The 24465-nt window shown below is 34.0% G+C and overlaps 3 protein-coding genes across 3 annotated transcripts; 2 read left to right on the top strand and 1 right to left on the bottom strand.

The window, feature by feature from the left end:
* Positions 1 to 2580: 2580 nt before the first annotated feature.
* Positions 2581 to 2820, top strand: CLUP02_01972 (uncharacterized protein; the record flags this gene model as incomplete). Its single annotated transcript, XM_049281007.1, has 1 exon — positions 2581 to 2820. A coding segment is annotated over one exon (240 nt), but the record flags the coding sequence as incomplete, so codon positions are not given.
* A 6734-nt stretch (positions 2821 to 9554) lies between these two features.
* CLUP02_01971 (uncharacterized protein) lies at positions 9555 to 10991 on the top strand (the record flags this gene model as incomplete). Its single annotated transcript, XM_049281006.1, has 6 exons — positions 9555 to 9905; positions 10011 to 10232; positions 10260 to 10329; positions 10385 to 10673; positions 10753 to 10890; positions 10964 to 10991. 6 exons carry the CDS (start codon positions 9555 to 9557, stop codon positions 10989 to 10991), a joined length of 1098 nt encoding a protein of 365 aa, XP_049136963.1.
* Positions 10992 to 11284: 293 nt separating this feature from the next.
* Positions 11285 to 16149, bottom strand: CLUP02_01970 (hsp90-like protein; the record flags this gene model as incomplete). Its single annotated transcript, XM_049281005.1, has 7 exons — positions 11285 to 12005; positions 12066 to 14700; positions 14786 to 14898; positions 14943 to 15382; positions 15463 to 15598; positions 15850 to 15944; positions 16039 to 16149. The coding sequence occupies 7 exons, from the start codon at positions 16147 to 16149 to the stop codon at positions 11285 to 11287; spliced, it is 4251 nt and encodes a 1416-aa protein (XP_049136962.1).
* Between the last annotated feature and the right edge of the window lie 8316 nt (positions 16150 to 24465).

Below are 24465 nucleotides of genomic sequence, written 5' to 3'. Positions count from 1 at the left end.
TTAAAAAAAGAAGCTATTTAGAAATTATAAAGAGCACGAGGCTTAGGAGGCTAGAAGTATACGGGATAGCGGAAATTAGTAATTAGTAAAGATCCCGAGATTAATTACTATATCTTCTTACGGTAATATAAACGTCTACCGCTACTATTATTAAAAAGAACTATTAAAACCTACCCTTTTTTACTAAATAAAAAGGAGGATCCTAGTAGGTACGATAGCTAGCGATTTAAAAAGGTAATAGTAATTATTAAAAATAATAAAAACGAGAGTAATAGCGAAATAGCGAGAGGAAGCGGGAATCTCTTAGACCCTAATAAATTCGTTAAGTAGTAAAAGCACGGATTTACTACGACCCGCGCGCAAACTAAATATATCCCCGTTAAAATTAAATACGCTAATAACTATTAATACGGGTATAAGCTAGAGTACGACCCTTAGCGAGTTATAGTAAGAAAGGAGAGGACGAAACCCGATCCTAAATAGAATCCTAATCCTTTATAAGTAAGTAAATATTAACCCGGACTATTAGGGAACGTAGATATATAGAATTGCGGATTAGCTTAATAGCGAGCAAATTAACATAGTTTTAATCTATTTAACTAAGGTCTATAAAAAAAGGGGCTATAGGGGTAACCCCTATTCTATAAGATCGTAAATAACCTTAATTACTAACTAGATAAATAGTTCGTAAGCGTAAGCCTAAGAATTATAAAAGTAGTTAATAAATTTCTTTACGGGCGAGGGGTATTACTAATATAATTATAATCGCAAGAGCTATACGAAATACTAATAATAATAATTATAAAAAAGGAATTCGTATTATAGAACTAGGTATAGGTCGATAGAGTATATAATTGCTTTAAAGAATTTAAAAAAAGGGTAAACGATCTAGATTTCCTCCTTATAATTACTAACGGAAATTTATTATTATAAAAGGATATACCGGGGTAAAATATGGTACTAGAAGTACGATAATCGATAATTCTGCCTATTTCGATCTATAACTCGTTACTATTACTAATACGAAATTCGGCGCCGATTAGTTAATAAGAAAGGAGATAAACGACCCGAAGTTATTAATAATACGCAGCGACGTAGGGATCGTATATAAATACTAAAAATCTAGTAGCGAATACGAAGTAATTTATAGACCTTAAAAAGATCTTCTTAAAAAAGAAATTATACTCTGGGGGGAAGTATAAGGTCTTATAAAAAACCCTAACGATATTTTACGATTATTACGAAAAAGTCGGAATTAGGGAATACTAGTACTATTCAGTAATTAATATTATACTTATAAGTAAAGCCTCTAATTACTATTACGAAGTAGTACGTAATCTCGATCGAAACGACTTTTTTAATATAATTAACGTAATCCGAAGCCGCTTTAAGACTTATGATAAGAACTTAGAGCCCCTATTTAAGTTACGAGCGATTTCTTTTATATTTATAACTAGGATAATAGAGGGCAAATCGTAAGTAGAGATCCTCGAAGAGCTTATTAATCGAATCGATAAGCTAGCGAAAACCTAGCTAAATAAGGGAATAAACGAGCGGAAAGTTAGATATTTTTATACCGTAGTCTAGCGTATACTAAAAATAAAGATTATTTTATACTAAGTACCTAAAGACTACGAGACGCTCTACTCGAGGCTAAGATCTAGTTTTAATATTAAGGCGAGAATATTATACTAAACCTATTTCTAAGTATATAACGGCCCTTATTAATAATATTAGGTCGATCGAACGTATAATAAGAAAGGAAAAGAGGCTAGATATGGTAATCGCTAGTAAGGAGGCCTAGATTCGTTAAATAAGCAGAGATTTAACTTATAAGTAGGGTAATAAAAGAAGTAATATTATATTTATAAAAAGGATAGATATTAGTTAAGTAACTATTTTAAAAAAGAGCGTACTAAATCGTACGAATAGTATAAAAAGTTAAGGGTAATAAACGGTAAAACTAGCCCTCGTCGGTTTAACTAATTCCTTATTATATATAAGGGCAGATCTGGGGGTATAGAACCTAGCGACGGTAGCTAAAGTAGCGGCCTAAAGTATATACCCCCTATAAGAGATTTAGAAAATAAGGAAGATCTTACCCCCTATACTAACGAATTAGATTATAACGAAATCGAAAATATTAACTACTTTTTTTTTACCCCGTTAGCCTCTAAAAGATATACGAGGCTAAACGAATAGAGGGTAGTAAAAGCTCTTAATAAGTAGGCTTTTATTTATAGATAGTAAGGGAAGGTCCCTTAAATAACGGATATAGAGGCAGCTAAAAGGGCGAATCTAATAGGGCCGAAGCCTATTCTCTTAACGATTAAAGAGAAGATATTATCTCTCTTAATATTTAAAAAAAAGGAACATAGTACTAAGTAAATCTAAGGATAGCTAAAGGGGTCCTTTTTATACTATTTAGATCCCTCGAATACTAAGCTCGTATAAGTATTTTATACGAGCGAAAGGTACGGCCTAAATAATTTCTATAGGATTATCCTAAACACTAGGGTATCGTAATAGTTAATTAGAAAAAAAGGGTAATTCTAGGTATTATAGAAAATCGTATTAGTAACGCTTAATACGTTAACAGCGGGTATTATAAGGATTAGTTTCGGCCTAAGTAAGGAAATTATCGCCCTAGGTATAATAAAAATAGAGACGTACTTTAGAACAATAACTTTCTATATTTTGCTCGTTAATACCCCATTTCTCCTATATTTAAAAGATATAGATCGACTAGGTATTATATTTAATAATACGAGGAATAGAATCTTTAGTAGTAAGTACTTTAAAGTAGTCGAACGACAATAGGGGTATACGTTTATAAAGCTTACTAACGACACGAAGTTAATTAATTACCTAACGGAAAGTGAGCTTAGAAAACTATACTAGAGATTTAGGTACCCGTCGGTTACGAGGCTATATAACCTCTTAAAGTAATTAAGTAATAATAATATCGAAATAGGGGCGCTAGAGTAGTTAATAAAAGTATATTATTAATACTAAATAAATGCGCAGAGCCTACGTAGATTTAAGTTTAAATTACGTAATAAGCTTAACTTTAACTAGGAAATCGTCGTTAATATCTTCTACTTAAATAGTCGGCTAGTACTATATATAATCGACGTAGCTATATCCTTCTAAGTAGGGCAATTCCTCCGGGATTTATAAATAAGGATAGTGTGGGCAGCCCTATAAAAAAGCTAGATCGATATATACTAAGGACCGCTAGATTGTATTAGAACTAACGCTAGTACTAGCTTTAAGTTAGTAGAATTTAGGGATAATATAACGGCCTATAGTATATAGCTAAAAGTCGTACTTATTAAAGCGTACTATAATATTAAAAAAGTAGAGAGGGTATATTAGTAATTAAAAAGGGCGTTTAGAATTATTAAAGAGGAAAATCTAGATTTTACTAACGACAAATGCCTCTAGATAGTACTTAAATACTATAACGATACTATAGGGCTTAACGGACTTATATTAACGCTATTAGTATTTAGAGTATATTTAAGAACGACCTTAGCCTCGCTACCGTCGCTAAGTATAAGCTAACGAGCCCGAGTAGTTAAAAAAGTAATATAAGCACTACGCGAGGTAAGTATAAAAAAGTAAGTTAATAAGGTAATTACTATGCGTAATAAGCCTAATATAAAGGATAATCTAAATATATTACTAAATTCGGATATACGAGCATAGCGCGAAATTATTTAATAGTAGGCTAGGCTATATAAGTTAATTTCCGTTAACGAGCGCTCTTATATAATTACGAGAGATCGTAACTAGCTACTCGAAGTATTAATTACGGTAGTTAGACCGTACTATATAGATCCTAACGAGGTAATTTTTAATTTATAAAAAGAAAAAGAGCTAGGGGAAACTATATAACCCGTAGTAGAGGTATAGGAAATTATCCTTAACAAAATCGTCGTAGTAATACTAATAGACGACAAGGAAGAGGAAATTACTAAAAGGGTACTAATATTACTAGCGAGACGTCGTAAAAAACTACGATAGTAAGCCCTAACGCGGTAATTTATTACTAGCAACGAGGTAATTAATACTTTTTATATAGTAAAAAAGAAAGCCGATTTCGAGCTAGTGGTTAAACTACGTAAAGAAGGCATAATTATAACTATTAAAAAGCCGTATAAGGGATTAGATCTTATTAAAATAAATACTCTTCGTAATCGAGGGGTCTATCGATTTATCTTATACGACTTAGAAAAATATATAAACCTCCGCATATTTAAATTACGAATAGTTTATAAGATTAAAAAGAAAGGAATACCCTAGCCGTACGAGAAGTCTAAATACGTAATTTAGGGGTACGGCGACGTTAAAAAGGCGACGCTACTTATATAATCGCTTATTATATAGCGCTATAGCTAACGATTAATAATAGTACTAATAGCATTGCTACGGAAGAAGGGATACGAGATTTAGAGCCGTAATATTACCTAGGCTTATACTTAATTAGCTATAGGGCTTATAAAAAGAATCCTAGCCTATTTACTAAAAGAAATAGCTAATAAGTACCTAGAAAGTACGATTATTAAAGTGCTTAAGCTACTATATAGGCTCGTAGAATCGGGCACCTATTAGTAGGCTACTTACTACGATTTTTATATTAATTAATTATTAATAATTACTTTTACGTACGACCCGTGCTTACTAGTCGCAGAGTACGAAAGTAACTAATTTAGGATTATCGGAATATAGACCGATAATATATTAAGCCTATTTAATATTAACTTTATAAAAAAAGAGGATAAGGAGCTCTAAAAAGCGGGCTTTATAATAAAGCTAAAAGAGGTCCTTATAATAAATACCCCCCTAGTATTTAATAGCGGGATTCTTATAATTAAAAAAAAAACCGTCGTTTTTTAGTAAAAGGGGTAGGGCGAGAAGATTAACCTCGTTAATCTAAACGTAACCGATATTAAAAAGCGGTATAAGGCTAAGCTCGCGCGAGGGGTATATATTACGAGTATTTATTAGCCTAAAGTAATATTTAACTATACTAAGGTAGTATAAGCTATAGATCTAACTAAACGGGACGTTAAAGTATTTAATAAGTAGCTTAAGTAGTAGTAAATAAATCTCGATCGAGGTCTTATTTACTATTTAATTAACCTTACGACTAGTAAGCTCTACGTCTTTATTAATAGGTTATTTATAAATAATAATAACCTTACTTCGCAATTAGGGTATATTATTATCCTAGCTAACGAGAGTATAGGCGAGAGCGAATTTACTATATATAGTAATATAATCTACTACTCGTTAACTAAAAGTAAGTAAGTAACGAGAAGTATATTAGCGTTAGAGGTCTATAGTATAGTTAACGGCGTTAACTTTTTTTATACGATTTTAATAACGCTAAAACAGATTATTAGTCGAATGAGCCTTCTACTTATTCTAACGGTTATTTATATAAATTCTTACTCGCTATATAAATGCCTCGTTAAATTAAGAACGACGAAGGGAAAGAGGCTTATAATCGATATTATAGCCCTTAGGTAATCGTATAAAAGGCGCGAGATACTCGAGATCTGTTAGATTAATAATAAAAATAACCTCGTAAACGCTTTTATAAAAGTAGTACTAAATAAGGGATTAGAGTAATTCATAAGTAATAGAAAAGTTACCGTACGAATAGAGGGATAGGTTATATAAAAAGAGTAAAAAAAAGGGGGAAAAGGAGACGACTTAGTAAACGGGCCCGAGGTCGAATTATACTTTTAACCGTAGCGGTTAAATTAATAAAAAAAAAAGAAAGTTAGTATTAGATTAAAAGTCTAATTCGACCGCGGCATATAGCTAACTATATAGGGGCTAATTAGGGGCCCTATTTACGATTATCGTAGCTAGCCTAACTTATAATTAGAACCTCCTTTTTATACCTACTACGCAAATATTTATATAGTTTAATTAATCTCTTCGTTAACTACGGTTCGAACTAACTACCCTATAATAGGGATACTAATAGGATCTATTAATTCGTATCTAAGAATTATTCTTCTAATAATGCTTAAACGATAAAGATATCCTTTTTCAACTCCAGTCTAAAGGATTTATAATTATAGCTATAGGATTATTAACACTTCGTCGATAGAATTAGCTTTGGTAACGACAAACACTAGAATAGCTCGCAATTATATAATAACGATTAGAAGAGTTCTTTTTTAATATATTAGAGGTTACTCGCCGTGCTAAAGGGTACGGTAGAGAGTATCTTTATATATAGGTTCGCTAACAAGCTTATATTATTAGCTAAGATAAACTATACCTTATATATCGCAAAACCTTTTTATAATAAGTTTAAGATCGGTTAAGTAAGATAAGGTACTGTCGTAAAGGGTTTACGACTCCTAGACTAAATTATATTTAGTCTTTAGATACGTACGATAAGCTTCTACTATTTAGATTTGAGATATATACTAGTATTAATACTTATTCGCGGTTTATTATATAGTTCTATATAAGGGTTTCTACCTATACGTCCCGGAATGTACTTATATAATATCTTACCATTATTTAATAACGGGGATTTACGTTATTACGAGTTTATTTAGACCGAGGGAAAGAAACCGTTCTTACGTCTGGTGTTTATTACTACCTTTCATAACACCGTTTAATAATAAAAAGTCTAATTATATTCCGTAATTACTAGATCTTTAGTAAAAGTATTTATAACGTTAAGATTAAGAGTTAGTGGAATCGTCTTTATTAAAATAGATTAGTATATTAGCGGGTAAGTGATATATATCTTAGTATATATAAGTATACTTACGTTTATAAGAATACTTCTAACTACTTAAGTTCTAAGGGCTATTTTATATAGATATACTCTCTAACTAGATTATACTTCTGTTTACGTATATGCTACTAATTCGTTCTAATTTTATTAACTTCGTACAAATTTGGAACTCTTATCGAATTCGTTATTAAAAAGGTCGCCCTTATGTTATTTCTAGTTAACTATGGTAACTATATTATTAACTTACGTTACGAACCGTATAAGACTTTGTATAGCCGATTAACTAAGACTAAGTTTAATAACTATTAAACGCCATTTAGAATAGTAATAATCTAGACGCATATCTTCCTCAAGCTACTTTATAGATTTATACCTTAATTATTAAGGGCTCCCTAACTATATTAGTTAAAAGTACGAAGTTTAGCGAGGCTAATTATCCTTGTTTTAAAGCGTATTAATATCTTCGTATTCGTCTAAAGTAGTATATACGTAATAAGCTCTAACTAGAAGTTACTTTACTTAGTAAACCACAGGGCGGTATTATATAAGTTAAGTAGAGATTAGAAGACTCTAGAATTAATCTTAGAGCATTAGATAGCTTCGTAATTACGAGCGATACTGAGGACGAAGAGGAATTATAAATATAATTATAGTTTACTCTGAACTATTTACTAACGAGAATGCTCGTTTCTATCCTTGTAGTATACTAGGTTATTTATTATCGTAAACTCTAGCACGTATAGCTTTAACGAGGTAATGCGGGATATTCTTATAAAGAATATAAAAAGTGAATATTCATATAGAAGCAAGAATATATGAATATAGGGGATATAAGCGTATATAAAAGAGGTTTTTGTAGTAAAGAGAGTAATATAGTTGAATTATTATATGAGAAGTTGCTTGCTTAACGAAAGGTCTAGGTAGGCAAATACACGCCTATATATAGGCATAAAAACCTCCTACTAGAATATTCCATTGCTTATTAATTATGATATAATTAATAAGCGTATACGTAAGTGAATGCGTAATCGTAGTACGTAATTCCGCCTCGAGTAAATTCCAGATTATTCAGTTACCTTCCAGTACTTTCCATTGCTCACGTAAGCTTATATAAGCAGTATTGCTTACATAATCAATACCTTTAATAATCTACAGAAATCGTAGATTAATATGGTATATAGTTTGCTTACGTAATATTGATAATAAGGCGAATAATAAGGTAAACAAAGTTACCTTCGTAACATAAACTTTATCTTCTTATCGAACTATTATAATCTCGTCTTTCTTATCGTTTTTATCCTTTTTAACCTTTTTCTTAGCCTTTACCTCCTTCTTAACGATCTTCTTTTCTTACTTAACTAACAATTCCTCCTTAATCTTTATCGTTAGTTTAATACTAACACCTATTAAAAGCCGTGTTTTCGGAACATTTCTATACGTTATTTTACCTAAAGTTTTAGTTATAATTAGCTTTATACGACCTTTTCCCTTCTTTACTAGCTAAGGTTTAATAACTAGCGACTTAATTCTAGTTTAAAAAATAATAAAGAGTTAGTAATTGTCTTTTTTATATAAGATCGTAGCTTTAGAGAGGAATCTCTCTAAACTTATAGCTTCGTACGCTACTTTATAATACTCTAAAATATTATAAGAATTCTTTATATTAATTAGAAATACTATCTACTCTGTTAAAAGAATTTGCTAGTTTATTATAAAATATAAAATAATAAATCGCATTATATCTTAATATAAAATAAACGTCGAGAAGCGATTAAACTAAACTTTCTTAATAAACTTCTTAATAACTTAGACGTTAGTATAAGTCGTTACTTAGAAACTATTAAGTTCGTTCTTAAAAAAGGATACGTTATATAATATAATAGAGATATTAATTATTAGCAATTACTTTAGCTCCTTTTTTATTTACTAAACACTTCGTTCCCGCTCCTTTAAGCCCGTAAGAAGAGATTTTATTAATATCGAGGCTTGTACGTTTATACGTTCTTATTATACGAAAAGGGTAGAGCTTATATAAGTATTATTATTGATCGGTCGTTTTAGAATAGCTTTATAAAGAGGTATCGTGAGGTTAATTAGTTCGGTAACGTCTTATATAGAGACTAAAAGTTATTATAAATCTATATTATAATATTTATAAGCGAGCTATTAGTTTAATAACTTAAATAAAGAGTGATTTTTATTTATAAGAGGGCAAAAAGTAGTAGTTACTTTTATAATAAAGTTATAAAGAGAAGAAAAACTTTTACGTCGGGGTACGATATTGCGCGATTTTATATACCGCCGTACGGTCTAATATATTACGAAATTAAAGTATCTCTTAAGCTATAAATCTCTATAACCCCTGTTTATAGGTTACTACACTAGTCTAGACCCTATCCTGGGTAGTGGGGTGACCGTAAAATACGATTTCTGCTTTGACACATGAAAAAAGTGTTTTGGCGGAGTGCCTCTTGTAGTCTGCCGTAAGAACGGGCAAATCTCAAGCTACGGGATGGGGGTGGGATAAGGGTCCGTCCACCACAAACTTTCTAAAAAGCCTCATTTTCCAACCTCGGAGAGCTCCACCTCACCAATCACGTCAATTATCTTCAACTTCACTCATTCCTCTCTCAACTTTCAACATCCAACCAACGCGAAGCTCAACAACGCTGCTCTAGACACCAGCAGACCACCACCCCATACGAGGTGTACTTTGACTTACCCAGAGACGAGATCATCAAACTAAACCAACAGGCATCATCTCTCACCTCAACACACAATGGCGGACTCACGAACAATCCACCAACCAATCCACCCCTCCGTCCGCTCCAAACTCGACCCGGAGTACGTCGCCCTCCACGACTCCATCATCCAGTACATGGAGCCCTCCGAGGCCAAGCCCTGGGACCCGGCCTCGCGGTCCGCGCCGAACCCGCTCGCGCACACCACGCAGAAGCTCTCGCCCGTCGGCAAGCAGTGGGACGAGGATATCCCCGGCGAGGAGATCCAGGTGCGCGTCTTCGTCCCCGAGGGAAACCAGCCTGAAGGCGGCTGGCCTTGCTTGGTCTGGCTTCACGGCGGCGGGTGGGTGAATGGGGGGTTGGATAGCGAGAATGGCTTCCTGACGCATGTTTGTAAATGTTAGTCATCTCTTTCTCCCCTATTTCCCTCTCCGTATGAGATCTTCATAAAGAGATGAAGGTTTTGGAAAATATGACACAAGTAGTGTTGATAGACTATCAAAACAGATGTAAAGTGCGTCGTCGTCACGATAAACTACCGCCACGCCCCGGAACACGTTTACCCAGCCGCCGTCGACGACTGCCTCACAGGCCTGAAATGGCTCTACGACCCCTCCAACGCCTCCCGTCTAGGCATCAACACATCCCTCGTCACAATCGGCGGCCTCTCAGCGTTCGTTACCCCTTCCCCCTCCATCCCATCATCCACAAACCATGTGCAACACCACTGACACCCGACCCAGAGGCGGCAACCTCGCCGCGGTCCTAACAATGAACCTCACCCTCTAACCCACCCCCATCTCCCCGCCCCCCGTCTCCCAACTCCTAATCTGCCCCGTCATCGACTCAACCGCCACCCCCTCAACAGGCTGGTCCGCGACCCGCCACGTCCCCTGGCTGACGCCCACCCGCATGGGCTGGTACCAAGACCTCTACTTCTCCCGCGGCGAGCAGGACAAGAAGGAGTGGCGGGCGTCCCCGTGCTTCGCGCCGCGCGAGCTGCTGGCCGAGAGTCCCAGGACGTGGCTCGCCGTCGCGGGCGTGGATCTGTTGACGACGGAGGGGTTGGCGTACGCTCGGCTGTTGAGGGAGAACGGGGTCGAGGTCGAGAGCGCGGTGTATGAGGGGGCGACGCATTCTGTGCTTGTGCTTGCTGGGTATGTTTTCTTTTCGACAAGTTTGGTTTTTTTTTTTTTATTACTTTGGGTTGATTTGCTCGCTGCTTGCTTGGGCGAGGGCTGATATCCTGACTTTTTTATCTTCTAGTGTGCACCAGATTAGCAGGAAACTCGTCCATGACGCGTGTGCTGTCTTGGCAAAGGGCTTCGGGACCTCGTACGATCCCGCGGCGGCTCCTATTCTTTCCCAAGAGGAGTAGACTATGTCCCGAAAGGGTAACAGGGGAAAGAACCGAACGGAACGGCTGGTACTTGAGATGATTCATCAGTCGTGAAGATGTTGTCCTAGACTCGTAGATGGCGGGGTCCTAAAGTATTAAAACGGGAAGATGGAGACTAGCACAAAAAGGTAGCAATGAAGAAGCATAAAAGTGGTATATGTCTTTTTATATCGTAATTACAAACCATGTAACCGTCAATTACTTGAGAAAAACCGTGGACGATCTCTCGTCAGGTCCAAAAGTACATAGTTGACGTTGAAGACGACCTAGTCTATTTTCCTAGAAAGCGTCTTTGTATATTATGCTCAGGGGTGAAAGGAAAAGGGGATGGAGACCGCCTCGAGCAGTCAATGTTCTAGAATATACCCATCAAGACGCCGTAAGAAGTTTCTGCAACTCGGCAAAACGCACCGGCTTGGGCAAAAACACATCAAACCCAGACGTCTCAGCATCCCTCCTCGCATCCGCGCTCGCCAGCCCCGTCAGCGCCACCACCGTCGTGGCCTGCAACCTATGTTCCCTCTCGTACTCGCGTATCCTCTTTGTCGCCTCGAACCCGTTCATGATCGGCATGCTGATATCCATCAAGACAAAATCGAACCTTCGCCGCTTACTCGCGCTCGCCTCAATGGACGAGCTCGACGCCTCGATGAAGCGATCGAGCGCCTCCTGCCCGTTCTCGGCCTGCTCGTACGTAAAGCCGCACTTCTTCATGAACATGACGAGGAGCTTGAGGTTGATCTGGTTGTCGTCTACCAGGAGAACGTGCAGCGTCACGTTCTTCTGTCCCACGAGGACGGGCTGGCCGCCGTTGAGGGCCGGGGAGAGGGCCATAGCGCCCAGGGGTTTGATGAGGGGTTGTACGCCCATGGCGGGTTCGAGTTGTTCTGGTCTAGCTTGCTGATGGAGTGGGGTGCCGACCCGTTCGACTTGGCGGATCTCGTTGGTGCCGGGGGTGGTGCCGTCGGGGGCGAGCGGTATCGGGGCCAGCAGCCCGGATGAGTTGCGTGCCGTTGCTTGGGTCCTCTCCAGCTCTTCTACCCGCTTGAGACAGTGGCTAAATACTTTGGCCAGTTTTCGCGGGCCGCATCTGCATTCATTAGTTAGCCATCGACACGGATTTGAAGATATCCAGGAGTTGTTTGCTTACGGCTGCGGTATCACCTCGACGATTTCTGAAAAGTCCAATAAGAGCTTGCTGTGGTCCTGGAGAATGTTGACTGCTTCTTCTGCCGTCGGGCACACAATGATAAAGGGTGCCTTCTTCTGACTCGGCGATCTCCGCGAATTCTCCCTGAAGCGCTTCTCCAGCACCTCCACCGAGGGAGGCTCAGAGTAGAGGTACATATCGGCATCCGGCGGCTCGCTGGGGGTTTCCTTAACAACCTTCATCTTGAACCACTCGGAGCACGTCTCCGTGAGAATCTGATTCAGCTTCGCGGCGTATTTCGTCATGGGCGGTGCGTCAGGAGTACGCTCCTCCTCAAGGAGGACAATCTTCATCCCCCTTGTTTCGTCGACGACGCTGCGCATCGCCTCATCCGGTTCACGGGGGTCCTCCGTTTCGTCGGATGCCGATGTAAAGCTGAGGTGTACGTCGAACTCGGTGCCTCTGTCTTGCTCGGACCTGACTTCGAGGCTTCCCCGCAACGAGTCAACAATCTGCTTGACGATGCTGAGACCCAACCCAGTGCCGGGCTGGAACGAATCCTCCTGGCTGAAGGGGAGGAACAGTCGGGTTTGCTGGAACTCCTCAGACATGCCCTTGCCAGAGTCCGCCACACGTATCATGGCGTCAATCTTTGCTCCCTCAGACCTCGTCTGGCCGGTCAAAGAAACCAGAACGTAGCCCTGTGTCGTGTACTTCAGGGCGTTCCCGAACAAGTTCATGATAATCCGCCGGAGGGCACCTGGCTGCGCTTTGACCAGCCATGGTATCTTCGGGTCGACGTCTAGCAATATTGACACAGGACCCTTGGCCCCCGGCGCTTGGAAATTGCCTACTGACCTCACATTATTCGTCTCCTTGACACTAATGCTGGGCTTGGGTCCATCCAGGGAGCCCGCACCGACGAGCTTCTTGAAGGCGTGGCCCGCGGCAATGGCGTCGACCACTTCTTCCACGAGAACAGCGAGATCCACAACGGAGGACATGCTCAAGCTTTCGAGCGAGTCCGATGTGATGGCCGCCGGCCTACTCTGGTTCTGCTTAGCGCGCCGTCTCATCTGTGCCCGCCCGAGCCTGTTGATCTTGCTGTAGTCGAGAACGTGGTTGAGCGTGTCGAGCAGCGTCTTTCCACAGGTGGCGATGGAGCTGATGAGGCCCGATTGATACGCGTCTGTGCTGGTATCTTGCAGAAGCTCGGCGGATCCGAGGATGCCATGGAGGGGACTGCGGAGTTCGTGGCTCATGCTCGCGATAAAGGTCGTCTTGGCCGCCTCGTTCTTTTGGCTGTTGATGCGGCCAACTTGGGTCATGATACTGTTGCTGAAGGCTCGGAGGTACGAGAGGTCCTGGTCGAGATTCATCATGCGGCCGGTGACGGAGGTCCAGAGGAAACACCCGCCGGCTAACCTGTCCTCACCGTAGTCGAACAGTGGTACAAAGACCACTGTCTTGGCTCCGGGTATTTTTTTGAGCAGCTCTTCGTGCACCATTTTGACCTTTCGCCGTCTGCCTTCGGATTTGTCAGGCGGCGCTGCCCCGTCGACGCCCATCGTCTCCCTGTCACTAGCACTGTCGTCGCCAGATGACACCCCAAGCCCGGCTTCGGTGAAGGAAAAGGTCTTGCCCATGGGGAACATGGAAAAGTACTTTTCAAGAATGCCGAGTGAAAGCGCCGGGCCCTGCTCGATGCGCGCGCGCGCCCGCTCGTCAGCCACGGAGAAGCTCAAAATCTTGCACGGCCTGGCGGAAGGCGAGGTGTCAGAATCGGAGCTGTCCAGCCCAGAGCCCGACGTGGCGGGTCGTGTGACGTCCTCCTCGTCCGAGGACTGATTCCTGCCCGACCTTGATTGGCCTCCGGGAGTAGCACTCGTTGCCGTGGCTCCAAAGAAGGCTACGCCGTCGGCCAGCGTCGAGTGACGAAGGACGTCTGCTGCGCGGTTGAAGAGCTTCGACAGGCCGTCGACCCTCGGTTGGTATGCCTTCTTGGGCGATGGCGGGTTCTCGGTGCTGGGCCCCTGAGGTTCCGTAGTATCGCTTTGCTGACGAGACGCTGATGACTCTCGAGACCGGACGAGTGCTTCGGCGTTGCGGAAGTACGAATTCGATCTGGGCATCGGCCGTCGCGTCGAGATGAGCGGCATATCCGGTGGCCGTACCGTCGAGGGGCTCCTCGGTATGTCGTCCTTGACGGGATTTGAATCTTCGTTCATGGTAGAACATCCCTCGATAAACGTCGCCAGTCCTCGCACTATCCGCTCGCCCTTGAACCTATCCACGCGATCCCGGGCCCACTCCAAATGTTCCATAACCGTCTGCGCGACGCCCTGCATGAACCGAATTTCCTCCGCCGTGAGTCCATCATGAGGTCGTTCGTCGGAGACGGCAAAGGAGCCAATCTTGTGGCCGCTGCGTGAGATGATGGGCACGCCAGCGTAGAAGCGTACGCCGGGTTCCGAGAGCACATAGGGGCGCTGCGCGAATCGAGGGTCGAGGCGGCAGTCATTGACGATGAGTCCGGTCGCCGTATACGGGCGGCCCTTGGGGTCTAAACCTGTGCAAGTATTCACCATTGAGTGTTCGCAAACGGCATCGGGACGAGAAAGAATGGTGGCGCCGACTATGGAAATCACAAATGTCAGCATAGGACCTCCCAAAACGATCCGCCCCCTCCTTCCCGCATGTCTGAGCCCGACAATGCATACTGAAAATAAGATTCGAGCATGAGGCCAGCATTTGTAAAGAAGACTGTCGACATGCTGCGACGGCGGATAGCTTCGGAGGCGAACCGCAACCGCAACCGCAGCCGCGGCCGGGACTGAGTGATGTGATGTCCCGAATAGAGAGGCCTACGTACGCCACAGTTCATTATCAACATTCGTCTCATCGGCGTCGTTCAAGCCACTACTGTTTGAATCCTGCAGGTGCTCAAAGTCTCCAAGTTGAACGCTACGGGTACCCTCGGCAAGAATGGTCTGGGTGGTGGTATCGATCAGCGAGACCATGGCACGCTTGACGTCGAGCTTCAGCACGGCGAGCTGAGCAAAGGCGGTGAGGGCCTTGTCGGCCGAGGCCTTTGGCTTGTAGCCGTTGCCATGTAAGTCCGGGGCGGCGATGCTATCGACATTGAGGGCGACGTTGAAGGAGGAACCTTGGGCGACCTGCCAGCTCTGGAGATATCGCTGGACCTCCCGCTCGCGTTGGGCCTCGGACATTTGAATGTGGGAAAGAAAATACACACACGCGGATGCGCGCACAGCAGCAGCAGCAGCACACCGCACAGGGGTGGCGGGTGCGGTTCTCTGCGGGGGCGTGTGTGTGAGGTGAGCCGGGTTTGGCGAGGGAGTTAGAAGGAAAGCGAGTGAGAATTGAAAGTAAGAACGAGGATGAGAATGAGCGTCAGTGGGCAGTGGGTGTGAGACTGAGAGTGAGAGGAGCGTAGCCGTGCTTCGATGTCGAGGGGTCGCAAGCAGGGGGGAGCGGCGGTGTTGGCGGCTTTCGTGCCTAGGCCTGCCTCTCTATGTCTCTCTCCTCAGATTTCAGAATTGTTCTGCGTCTTTTTTTCCCCCTCTCTTTCTTCCGAGGCTTTGTTGCTTAGGTTGGTTTCTTTTTTTTTTTTTTTTCCTGTTCAAAGGGGCCTTTCGGAGTGACAGTCCGGCGGGGAGCGACAACACTACGCTCGTGGACTTCGCGTGGCCACGGGGTGCATTTGGAGAAGGGGGAGGGGCATGGAAGGAATGCGGAAAGGCGGGCAAGTGCGAAGTGTCACCTAAACCATTCCGGGCGTTGCGCTTTTCCTATTTCTTCGACTCTCTCTCTGTTGGCGGCGGCGGCGGTGACGGCTGGGCGGTAACTGTTGTTAGGCTGGTGGCAAACGCAACAAGGAATGGTGGAAAGGGCAGAAAAAAAAAAGAATGGAAGATGCCCCCCCCCCCAAAAAGATGCCGCAAATGGATACCGAAGGAAAACACATCCATTTGTTGTGGTACACCATACACAGCCCATAGGGTGGCAGGAGGTTGGCAGTAGGTGGGCGAGGCTCTCTTTCCAACCAAAGAGAATCTGACATCATACCCCTCCTCTTTCCCCCTTCCAGATTCACTCAAGATCCACCCGTCAGTCTCTTCTTGGGGCCTTCTCCCACGTTCTAGAGCGGCCTATGAAACGCGTCCACAGCCAAAGGAAAAAAAAAAAAAGACCAATGGAATGACTCGGGAGTGATTCGATAAACTAATAATAACCCCCCCTAGTTAAGGTAAGAGTCCCGTACATAATAATAAGTACTCAGTTATTAGTAGATCCCTAGGAAAATTTCTAACTAATTAGGGGCTAGAAATATTTTACTATATAATCGCTTTACCGCTAGTTTAAATATTACGAGTTTTATATAATAAAGGAATATATTACTTTACGCTTTATTAAATTATTTTAAAAATATTTCTTAATTATATCTCTTCTTAATTATACTAAAATTCGCTTATTATAACCGATTTTATAAAATTATTTTTATAAAACTTATTTATTATATATAATAATAATATTATCTTAATACTTTTACTTTAATAAAGTAAATTTAATTTATTATAAAATGTTTAAGAAAATTTAGATTACGATAGCGTATTTACTTTATATCCTAATTTTTATAAATATCGAGCTCCTATTTATAAAAAGTCGATTAAACGAGTAAGTATTATATAAATTAAACCTCTATACTAAATATTAATATAATACTTAGGTTATAAATAATAATTCTAATAATTATATTATTATTTTTAATAGCTTAAATATCCGTATTAAAACTTAAAATAACCGAGGTATTATTATAGTATAATAGCTTTAATATACGGCCGGTATACCTAAGTTTTTTTTAATTATTAATAATAGAGTTATGCTTATTATCTTAACTAAAGCCTTATTTATAAAAGAAATCGAGCGGTTATAGGATATAGTATATTTAACTTTCTATCTCTTAATATTAGGAATTATTAAAAAATAGTAAATTTAATATAATACTTAACGAGGTATTATTAGTTTTTTAATAACTAGTATTATTCTAAGAAATATACTTATAACGCGATATTATTATACTTATTAAAGTAGTAAAGCTTATTTATATATACTTTATAACGACTTTCATTATATAATTATTTTAAAGGACCTCGTTAAGAAGTATAATATATTACGAGATAGAGTTAAAATATTTAATATTATAAAAGAGATTATTAAGTAAGTCCGGTTATTTAAAAAATATTTTAAAAACGTTTTAGAAACGTTTTGAGAACATTTCTAATCGTTTTTTTTTTTAAATAAAGTACTATTTATACCGTATATACTAGATTTAAAAAAGGTATTATATATTAAAAATAGAATATAATATACTTTTTTAAACTAAAGAAGATATAATATAGTATATATATAAAATTACTTAATAAGATAATATAAATAACTTATAAAAGACTTAATAAGAGCTTATTAGTCTTTAGTAATAGATCTTAGTATACTAAAATTCGTATCCTTCGTAAAGACTTATAAATTACTATTTTTATTTAATTTTATTAAATTAGAAATATTATATATAATATATTAAAGTAGTTATAAATAAAACGGATACGTAATTTATAAAAAAAAGGGGTTAAGAATATTATATATTTATATCGAATCGTTAAAAATGTCCTACTTATAATAAGCTTATTAAATATTTTATTAAAAGATAAGGCTAAGTTATTACTAACTAAATAAAACTTATTTTAGACTATTACTTAAACTTAAAATAATAAAGTATTTTATTAAATATCAATATTTTATTTTAAAAGATATTAAGATAATATTATTTATTATCTTAATATTTTATAATAAATATAACTATCCTTTATTATTATTAAATAAAACTCTAAAAGCTATTATTTAAAATATTTTTTAAGTTCTCTAAAGAATTAATAAACTAAGTACGATTCTAAATACCTTTTTTTAATCTCTTTAACTCTAAGAATTCCTAGCTAAGAATAAGGGGCGAATAATTATAAATATTTATTAAAGTTTTATAAAGATAGACTTTTTACGATATATTATTTATAAATAATAGATTTTTCTATTTCTTAGAGGAAGTTAGACCTTAGCTCTTATATTATAGTAGTAAAGAGAAGTAAATAAGTAAATATACGTAAGTTTTTTTATAAATATAAAAAAATAGCTATTTTAATATTATAATAAGTATATAATATATTTAATATATATACTGATTTAATACTAACTATATAGTTAATTTTTTTTTTAAAAAACAAGCGGAATAATAAAAGTTTAATAATATAAAGTCGTTTATAATTAATATAAACTATAAATATATAAAAAGTATAGGTTAGCGAGAAATTATCTAGGGCTAGTATAGTTAGAATAGCGAAAAAGGTATATTATAATACTAGAAATATTTCCGAAATGTTTCTTAACTTTTATTTTAAAATTACTAATATATTACTTATAAAGCTCTACCTCTTATATAAGTCTATATAAATACCGAAACTATAAATATATATTACTATATATTTCGAGCTATATTTAATATTTTAGAGTAAAAGTATTAAGTTTAGGTCTAATAAAAATACGTTTATAAAACCGGCTTTTTTAGAATTATTTTAAATTAAGTAGATATAGTAATTAAGGGCTTAGGTAAATACTTTATTAAAAGGTTTAACCCTTAATAAATATAGCTTACGCAGGTCTAAAACTATATATACTTATATTATATATATTTTAAAAGAGGTATTAAAAACTTCCTAAATAAAAATTATTCTCGTAATATAAACTCTATTTATAATATATTAATATCTCTTTTAAAATATTAAATAGTACCTAATTATAACGAGCTATATAATATAATTTATTATAAATATTATATCTTATTATATATAGCTTGTAATAGAAATATTTTAAAAATATTTTAAAAGGGGAAAACGTTTTTAAAATGTTTTTAAAATATTTCTCGTTAATACCTCGCTTAATTAATAATAACTTATTACTTTATAAAAGAATTTCCGTAATATACTAACTAAGTAAAGTATAAACGAGAACTATATATTATAACCGGGTTCTATAATAAGATAACTAAGGTTTTTTTAAAAGACTAGTTTCTAATACTTAATAATATAAACATAGTCGAGATCCTTTACTTAGTTTTATATATTTAAACTAGCCAGTATCTCCTTTTATTTACTATAATCGATAAGTACGTATTAATAATTAGCTATTATAAGTATTAGTTAACTTTAATAATACTTATAATTAAAATTAAAATTTAATATTACGGGATTTCGTAACGCGTTATAAGTATATTATAACTTTATATTAAAATATTAGTATTATAAGCCGTTTTTAGTATTTAATATAACGTTAAAATATATTTAAAATACGCTTTAATAAATACTTATTAACTATTAAATTAGAAAGAAAGGTAAGAGATTAGGCTAAGAGTTTATAAATTAATATTAGAGAACTATCTCGTATTTAATAAAGAACTTATAAGGATTTAGTTACTAATTAATAGAATAGTTCTTAAGGCGAGAACTCTAGTAGCTTTAGTTTTAATAATTATAATAATCTTAATAATACTTAGTCTTAATACGGAGTAAGTATTTTATTTTTTAAAGTACTTTTTTTATTAAATAAAAGTCGAAACCCCCCGAGTTTTTTAGTACTTTATAGTAGTTTATAAAAATAAGCTACTTAATTATAAATATAAATAAGCATAAATTATTTTATATTTAAAAAATAATAAATAAGGGTTAATAAGATTTAAGAGAATAAAAAATAAAAAGAATAGGAGTTTAAGTTTAAATAAGAACATAAAGAGCGCGAGTTTTTAATAAACTAAGCTTATAAAAAGCATAAGTTTATTATAAAATAAAATTACTTAAATAGGGTAATAGAAATAAAAATAGTACTTAATTAACGGAAATAGGAGTAAGAAATAAACTAGTAAAATAAAAGCTCTTAAAATATTTTTATATTTATTTCTTTTTTAACTTCATTTTTATTTAAGTAATTTAAAATATTTCTTTTAAAATATTAATATAAAATATAAATTAATATTTATAATATTTTATTAAATTATAAATAAGAATGTTTTATAGGTTTTTTTAAGTATTAATAATAAGAGAAATTATTTTTTTAATAAAGTAATTTACTAGGGCCGTACTATATATTACGTATTAAAAAACACTAAATATATTACGCTCTATACTTAATTACTAATTAAAATTAACTAATTTAACCGTTATTTTCTTTTTATTAATAACTTTTAACCTTTTTTTATTTATTTAAAAAGCGAACTATACTTATTTAAATATATATAAAACCTCTTAGTATTAGCTTATATAAATAATTAAATCCTATATTATATATTCCTTTTTATTAAGGGTTAAGGGGCCCTTTATATATTCCCTTATGTTTATAATATAGCTTATATTAAAGGGATTTTTAGCTCTATAAAGTATAATTTTTAAGTTAATATTAATATACTAAATCTTAATATCCGTATTAACCTAGCTATTTATAGTATTTATATTATTACCTAGCTAAATTTTATATTATTAAAAAGTACTTTATTAATTCTTAAATATACTTATGTTAATTATAATAGTTATAGTATTAAGCTAACTAAGGGTACCTAGCTTAAGAAAAGTAGACTTATTAATAAGTATTTTTAACTTACTAATTACTAACTATATACTAAGAAATTCTTATTAAAATAATATTTTAACTAGCTAACTTCTTAATTAGTTATTTAATTAGCTATTTAAATAATAATTTATATATTAATAAGTTTATTTAATAAAGTTATTTAGTAAATCTATTTAGTTTAAATAAAGAGTAGCTTTAGGTAATATTAAAAGTAATAAGAATAAAAAAAATCTTTATAAACTTTAAAAAATAATAAATATTAGCCTATTTAGCCCTTTTTTAAAAAACCTCTACGTTATTATTAAAGTTTAGAACCTTTATAATTAAAAAAGGCTGCTTTTAACTATTATAGCCGATTATTATAATTAACTATTATGACTAATTTCTATTATTAACCTTTTTAATTAGTATTATTATATAAATATATTACTTAGCTTATTATTAATAAGTAGTTAAAAAGGGTAGCTTACTTATCCTAAATTATATAGTAGTTTTCGTATTAAAATTATTATATTACGTTAAGCGCGTACTTAGGGTATATTACGTATATTATATAGTTAAAAAATATACCGTATTATATAATTTTCTTTAAAGCATAATCCTATTAAAATTAATCTTTTATACTTATAAAGTTAGAAAAAAACTACTATATAAGAGTTAATAAATTTAATATTATAAAATAGAATAAATATAAAGCTTAAGGCTAAATTATTTAATATACTTTTTAATATAATTAGTTTAATAAGCCTAGGCCTATATAAAGCGCTAGTATTTAATAATATAAGTTTCGTAAATACGGTTATAAATAATAAATTATTACTGAGGCTTAAGAAAAGAATCAGTAGTTATTATATTATTATTTAAACCCTTAGTATAATTAATATAATTATAGCCCTAGCTTTAAAGCCTCTACATACCCTTTATATTATAAATTTACTAAAGTAATTAAAAATATTATTAAAACTATAAGCTAACGAGTTAGGATTTAGGCTCGTAATATACGTATTATTATTTAAAAATAGTTCTTAAAGTCCTTATTTACCTAGCGAAATATTTATAATACTAGGGCTCGTATAAACTAAAAAAAACTAGCTAAATACTTATTAATTATAATATTAATTAAACTATTTAATAAGCGAGATATTTTATATATAGTAAAATCAGTAAACGACGAGCTAAACCGCCTTATTAACCCTATTTAAACCTTTCTTTACTATTTCTAAATATAAAAACGATTCCCTAAAATAATTAGTTTTAATAATATTTATAATACTAATCGTTTTAAGCTCCCTTTTTTCTAAGTTACTAAGTAGACCTATTTTAAATCTATTTATAACGCTACGTTTAGCTTTATTAATAATAAAAAACTAAAGGGTTTCCGGTTTTTTTAGTAAATATCTACTAATTTATAAACTAATACTTAGTCCGTTACCTTATTATTATTATTATAAACTATAATAAATAAATAAAAGCTATACTAAATAAGTAGTTTTTAAACGTTTAGTAATAACTTTATATTTATTATATTAACTTTAATATTATACTTAGGGCTAAATAGAAGTAAGTTAAGGACCGTAGTTATAGTAATAATAGTAATAAGTTTAATAATAAAGAATATTAGTTATTAATATAAGTAATAATTATATTAAGTAATAAGGATAAGGCTTATATTAATGTACTTATTAATAAGCCCCCCCTTTATATATATTATAAGGTTTTTATAATATAAAAGCTTATTATTTTTATTAAAACTAAGTATATTTTTAAAAAAGCCTAGACTAAGTTTTATAAAAGGTTTAATAATTAATGCTTAATCTTCTAGTACTTTTACGTAATATACTTATTTTTAAGAATATAATAGGCCTATTATTTTATTTAAAAATACTAAAACTTTAATACTTATATTATTTCTAATACTAAGTTAAGTAATAATAATATTAAAAGTTATTTTTTAAATAGTTTTAGTTACTTATATTAGCTTATTAACGTTATATAAAATATAATTAGTAATTAAGAGCTACGCTTTTACTAAGCTTATATAAAAGACGAGGTATTTATAAACTAGGAGTATATAAGTACTCGTTTTAAGTACTTAAATAAACTTTAAATAATACTTTTTTTAAAATATTTTATTTTAATTAGGACGTAAAGCCGGCTTATAAAAAAAGTAATACTATTTGATAAGAGGCTATTTTTAAAGCCCCTCGGATTTCATAATTTAAATTATACTATTTTAATTAAGCTAAGTATTTTATGTTATTATAAAATCTATTTTAAAATATTAAATTTAGCTATTTTTAATAAATAAGAAGTATACCCTTAATAGCGTTTTTAAAAAACGTCTTTTTTAAATCTATATTATTAAATCCTTAACTTTAAAATTATTATATCCCTTTAGAATAAGCTAAAGAATATAGTATAGCTTATTTTATTATAATTAGTTTTATTTAAAAAAAAGCCGGTTAGTTAATTAAACCCGTATTATTTATAATAACTAAGGTATTAATAATAAAAAGCGAGGCCGTTTATTTAAAAATAAAAATAAGTTAATACTAACTAAGCTTATAAAAAAAATAAGTTAGCTAAATTAAAACTAAATATTAAGCTTATTTTAATAATAAATAAAGAGCTAATTTAGCGTTTTTAATAAAAAGAGGATAATAAAGAATTATATAAATAAATAACTAATATAGCTTAGTATTTAAAAAATTAGAACTAATAAAAAATAGTTTATAATAATAATAAATTATTATAATTACGTTAAAAGAGGTAGTTAAATAAACGTTATTATAATTTACTTTTTATATATTTTAAATATATAATAAAAAGAAGCCTTATTCATTTAAAATTTATAAAAGCTTAGATTATTAACTTATTTAAAATTTATAAATTTTAAATAAGTAATATAATAGTTCTAAATAAGTACGTAAGTTATAATAGTATTCTTATTTCTAAAAATTTTAAACTAGAGCTTAGGTTAGAGAGAATAATAAAAATAGTTATATTAATATAATTATTTTTACTACTTTTATAAGGAAGTACTATTTTTTTAAACTAATTAAAAAGTAAAATAATAACGCTTATATAAGAGCGACGCCCGTATATTAATTTATAACGCCTATATATTAATTCGTATTATATAAACGGGATTATTTATAATTCTTTTTATATTAAATCCTTTTTTTCTAAACTTAAGGAGCTATTCCTTTATATTAACTAAGAGTTTTTACTTAATACGTCTTTTAAAAAAGTTAAGTATATTTTTTATAATAGGGTCCGTTTTACCCTTTTTTATTATATTTTTATAAATTTATAAAGTTTAGTAAAGTATTTAATATTATTCTTTTTAAAAATATAAAGTTAATAAGTAAGTATTTCCTTTTTTTTTTTTTACTAGGGTTTTAATAGAAAATAAAGTAATATTATACTTAGATCGCTTACTATTTTTAAGTTATTTTAAGTACTATCTTATTTATTCTTTATTATTTCAATAAATAAAATAGTTATTATTATAATAAACTATTTCTAAAAGTTATTTATAAGGGACTTTTTTATTTATAATATTAGCTCGTTTTTTAAAAATAAGTTAGTATTAAATACGTTTAGGTTATTAATAATTTCTAATTATATATCTTATTTTATTGTAATTATAGTATTTAAAATCCTTTTTTTAACGAGGTTTTTTATATTTAGTAATACTAAGGTCTATTGG

This window comes from Colletotrichum lupini, chromosome 1, assembly GCF_023278565.1.
Source record: "Colletotrichum lupini chromosome 1, complete sequence".
Taxonomy (NCBI): Eukaryota; Fungi; Ascomycota; class Sordariomycetes; order Glomerellales; family Glomerellaceae; genus Colletotrichum; species Colletotrichum lupini.
The sequence above is the reverse complement of the archived record's forward strand: the minus strand, read 5'-3'. Positions and strand labels throughout refer to the sequence as shown.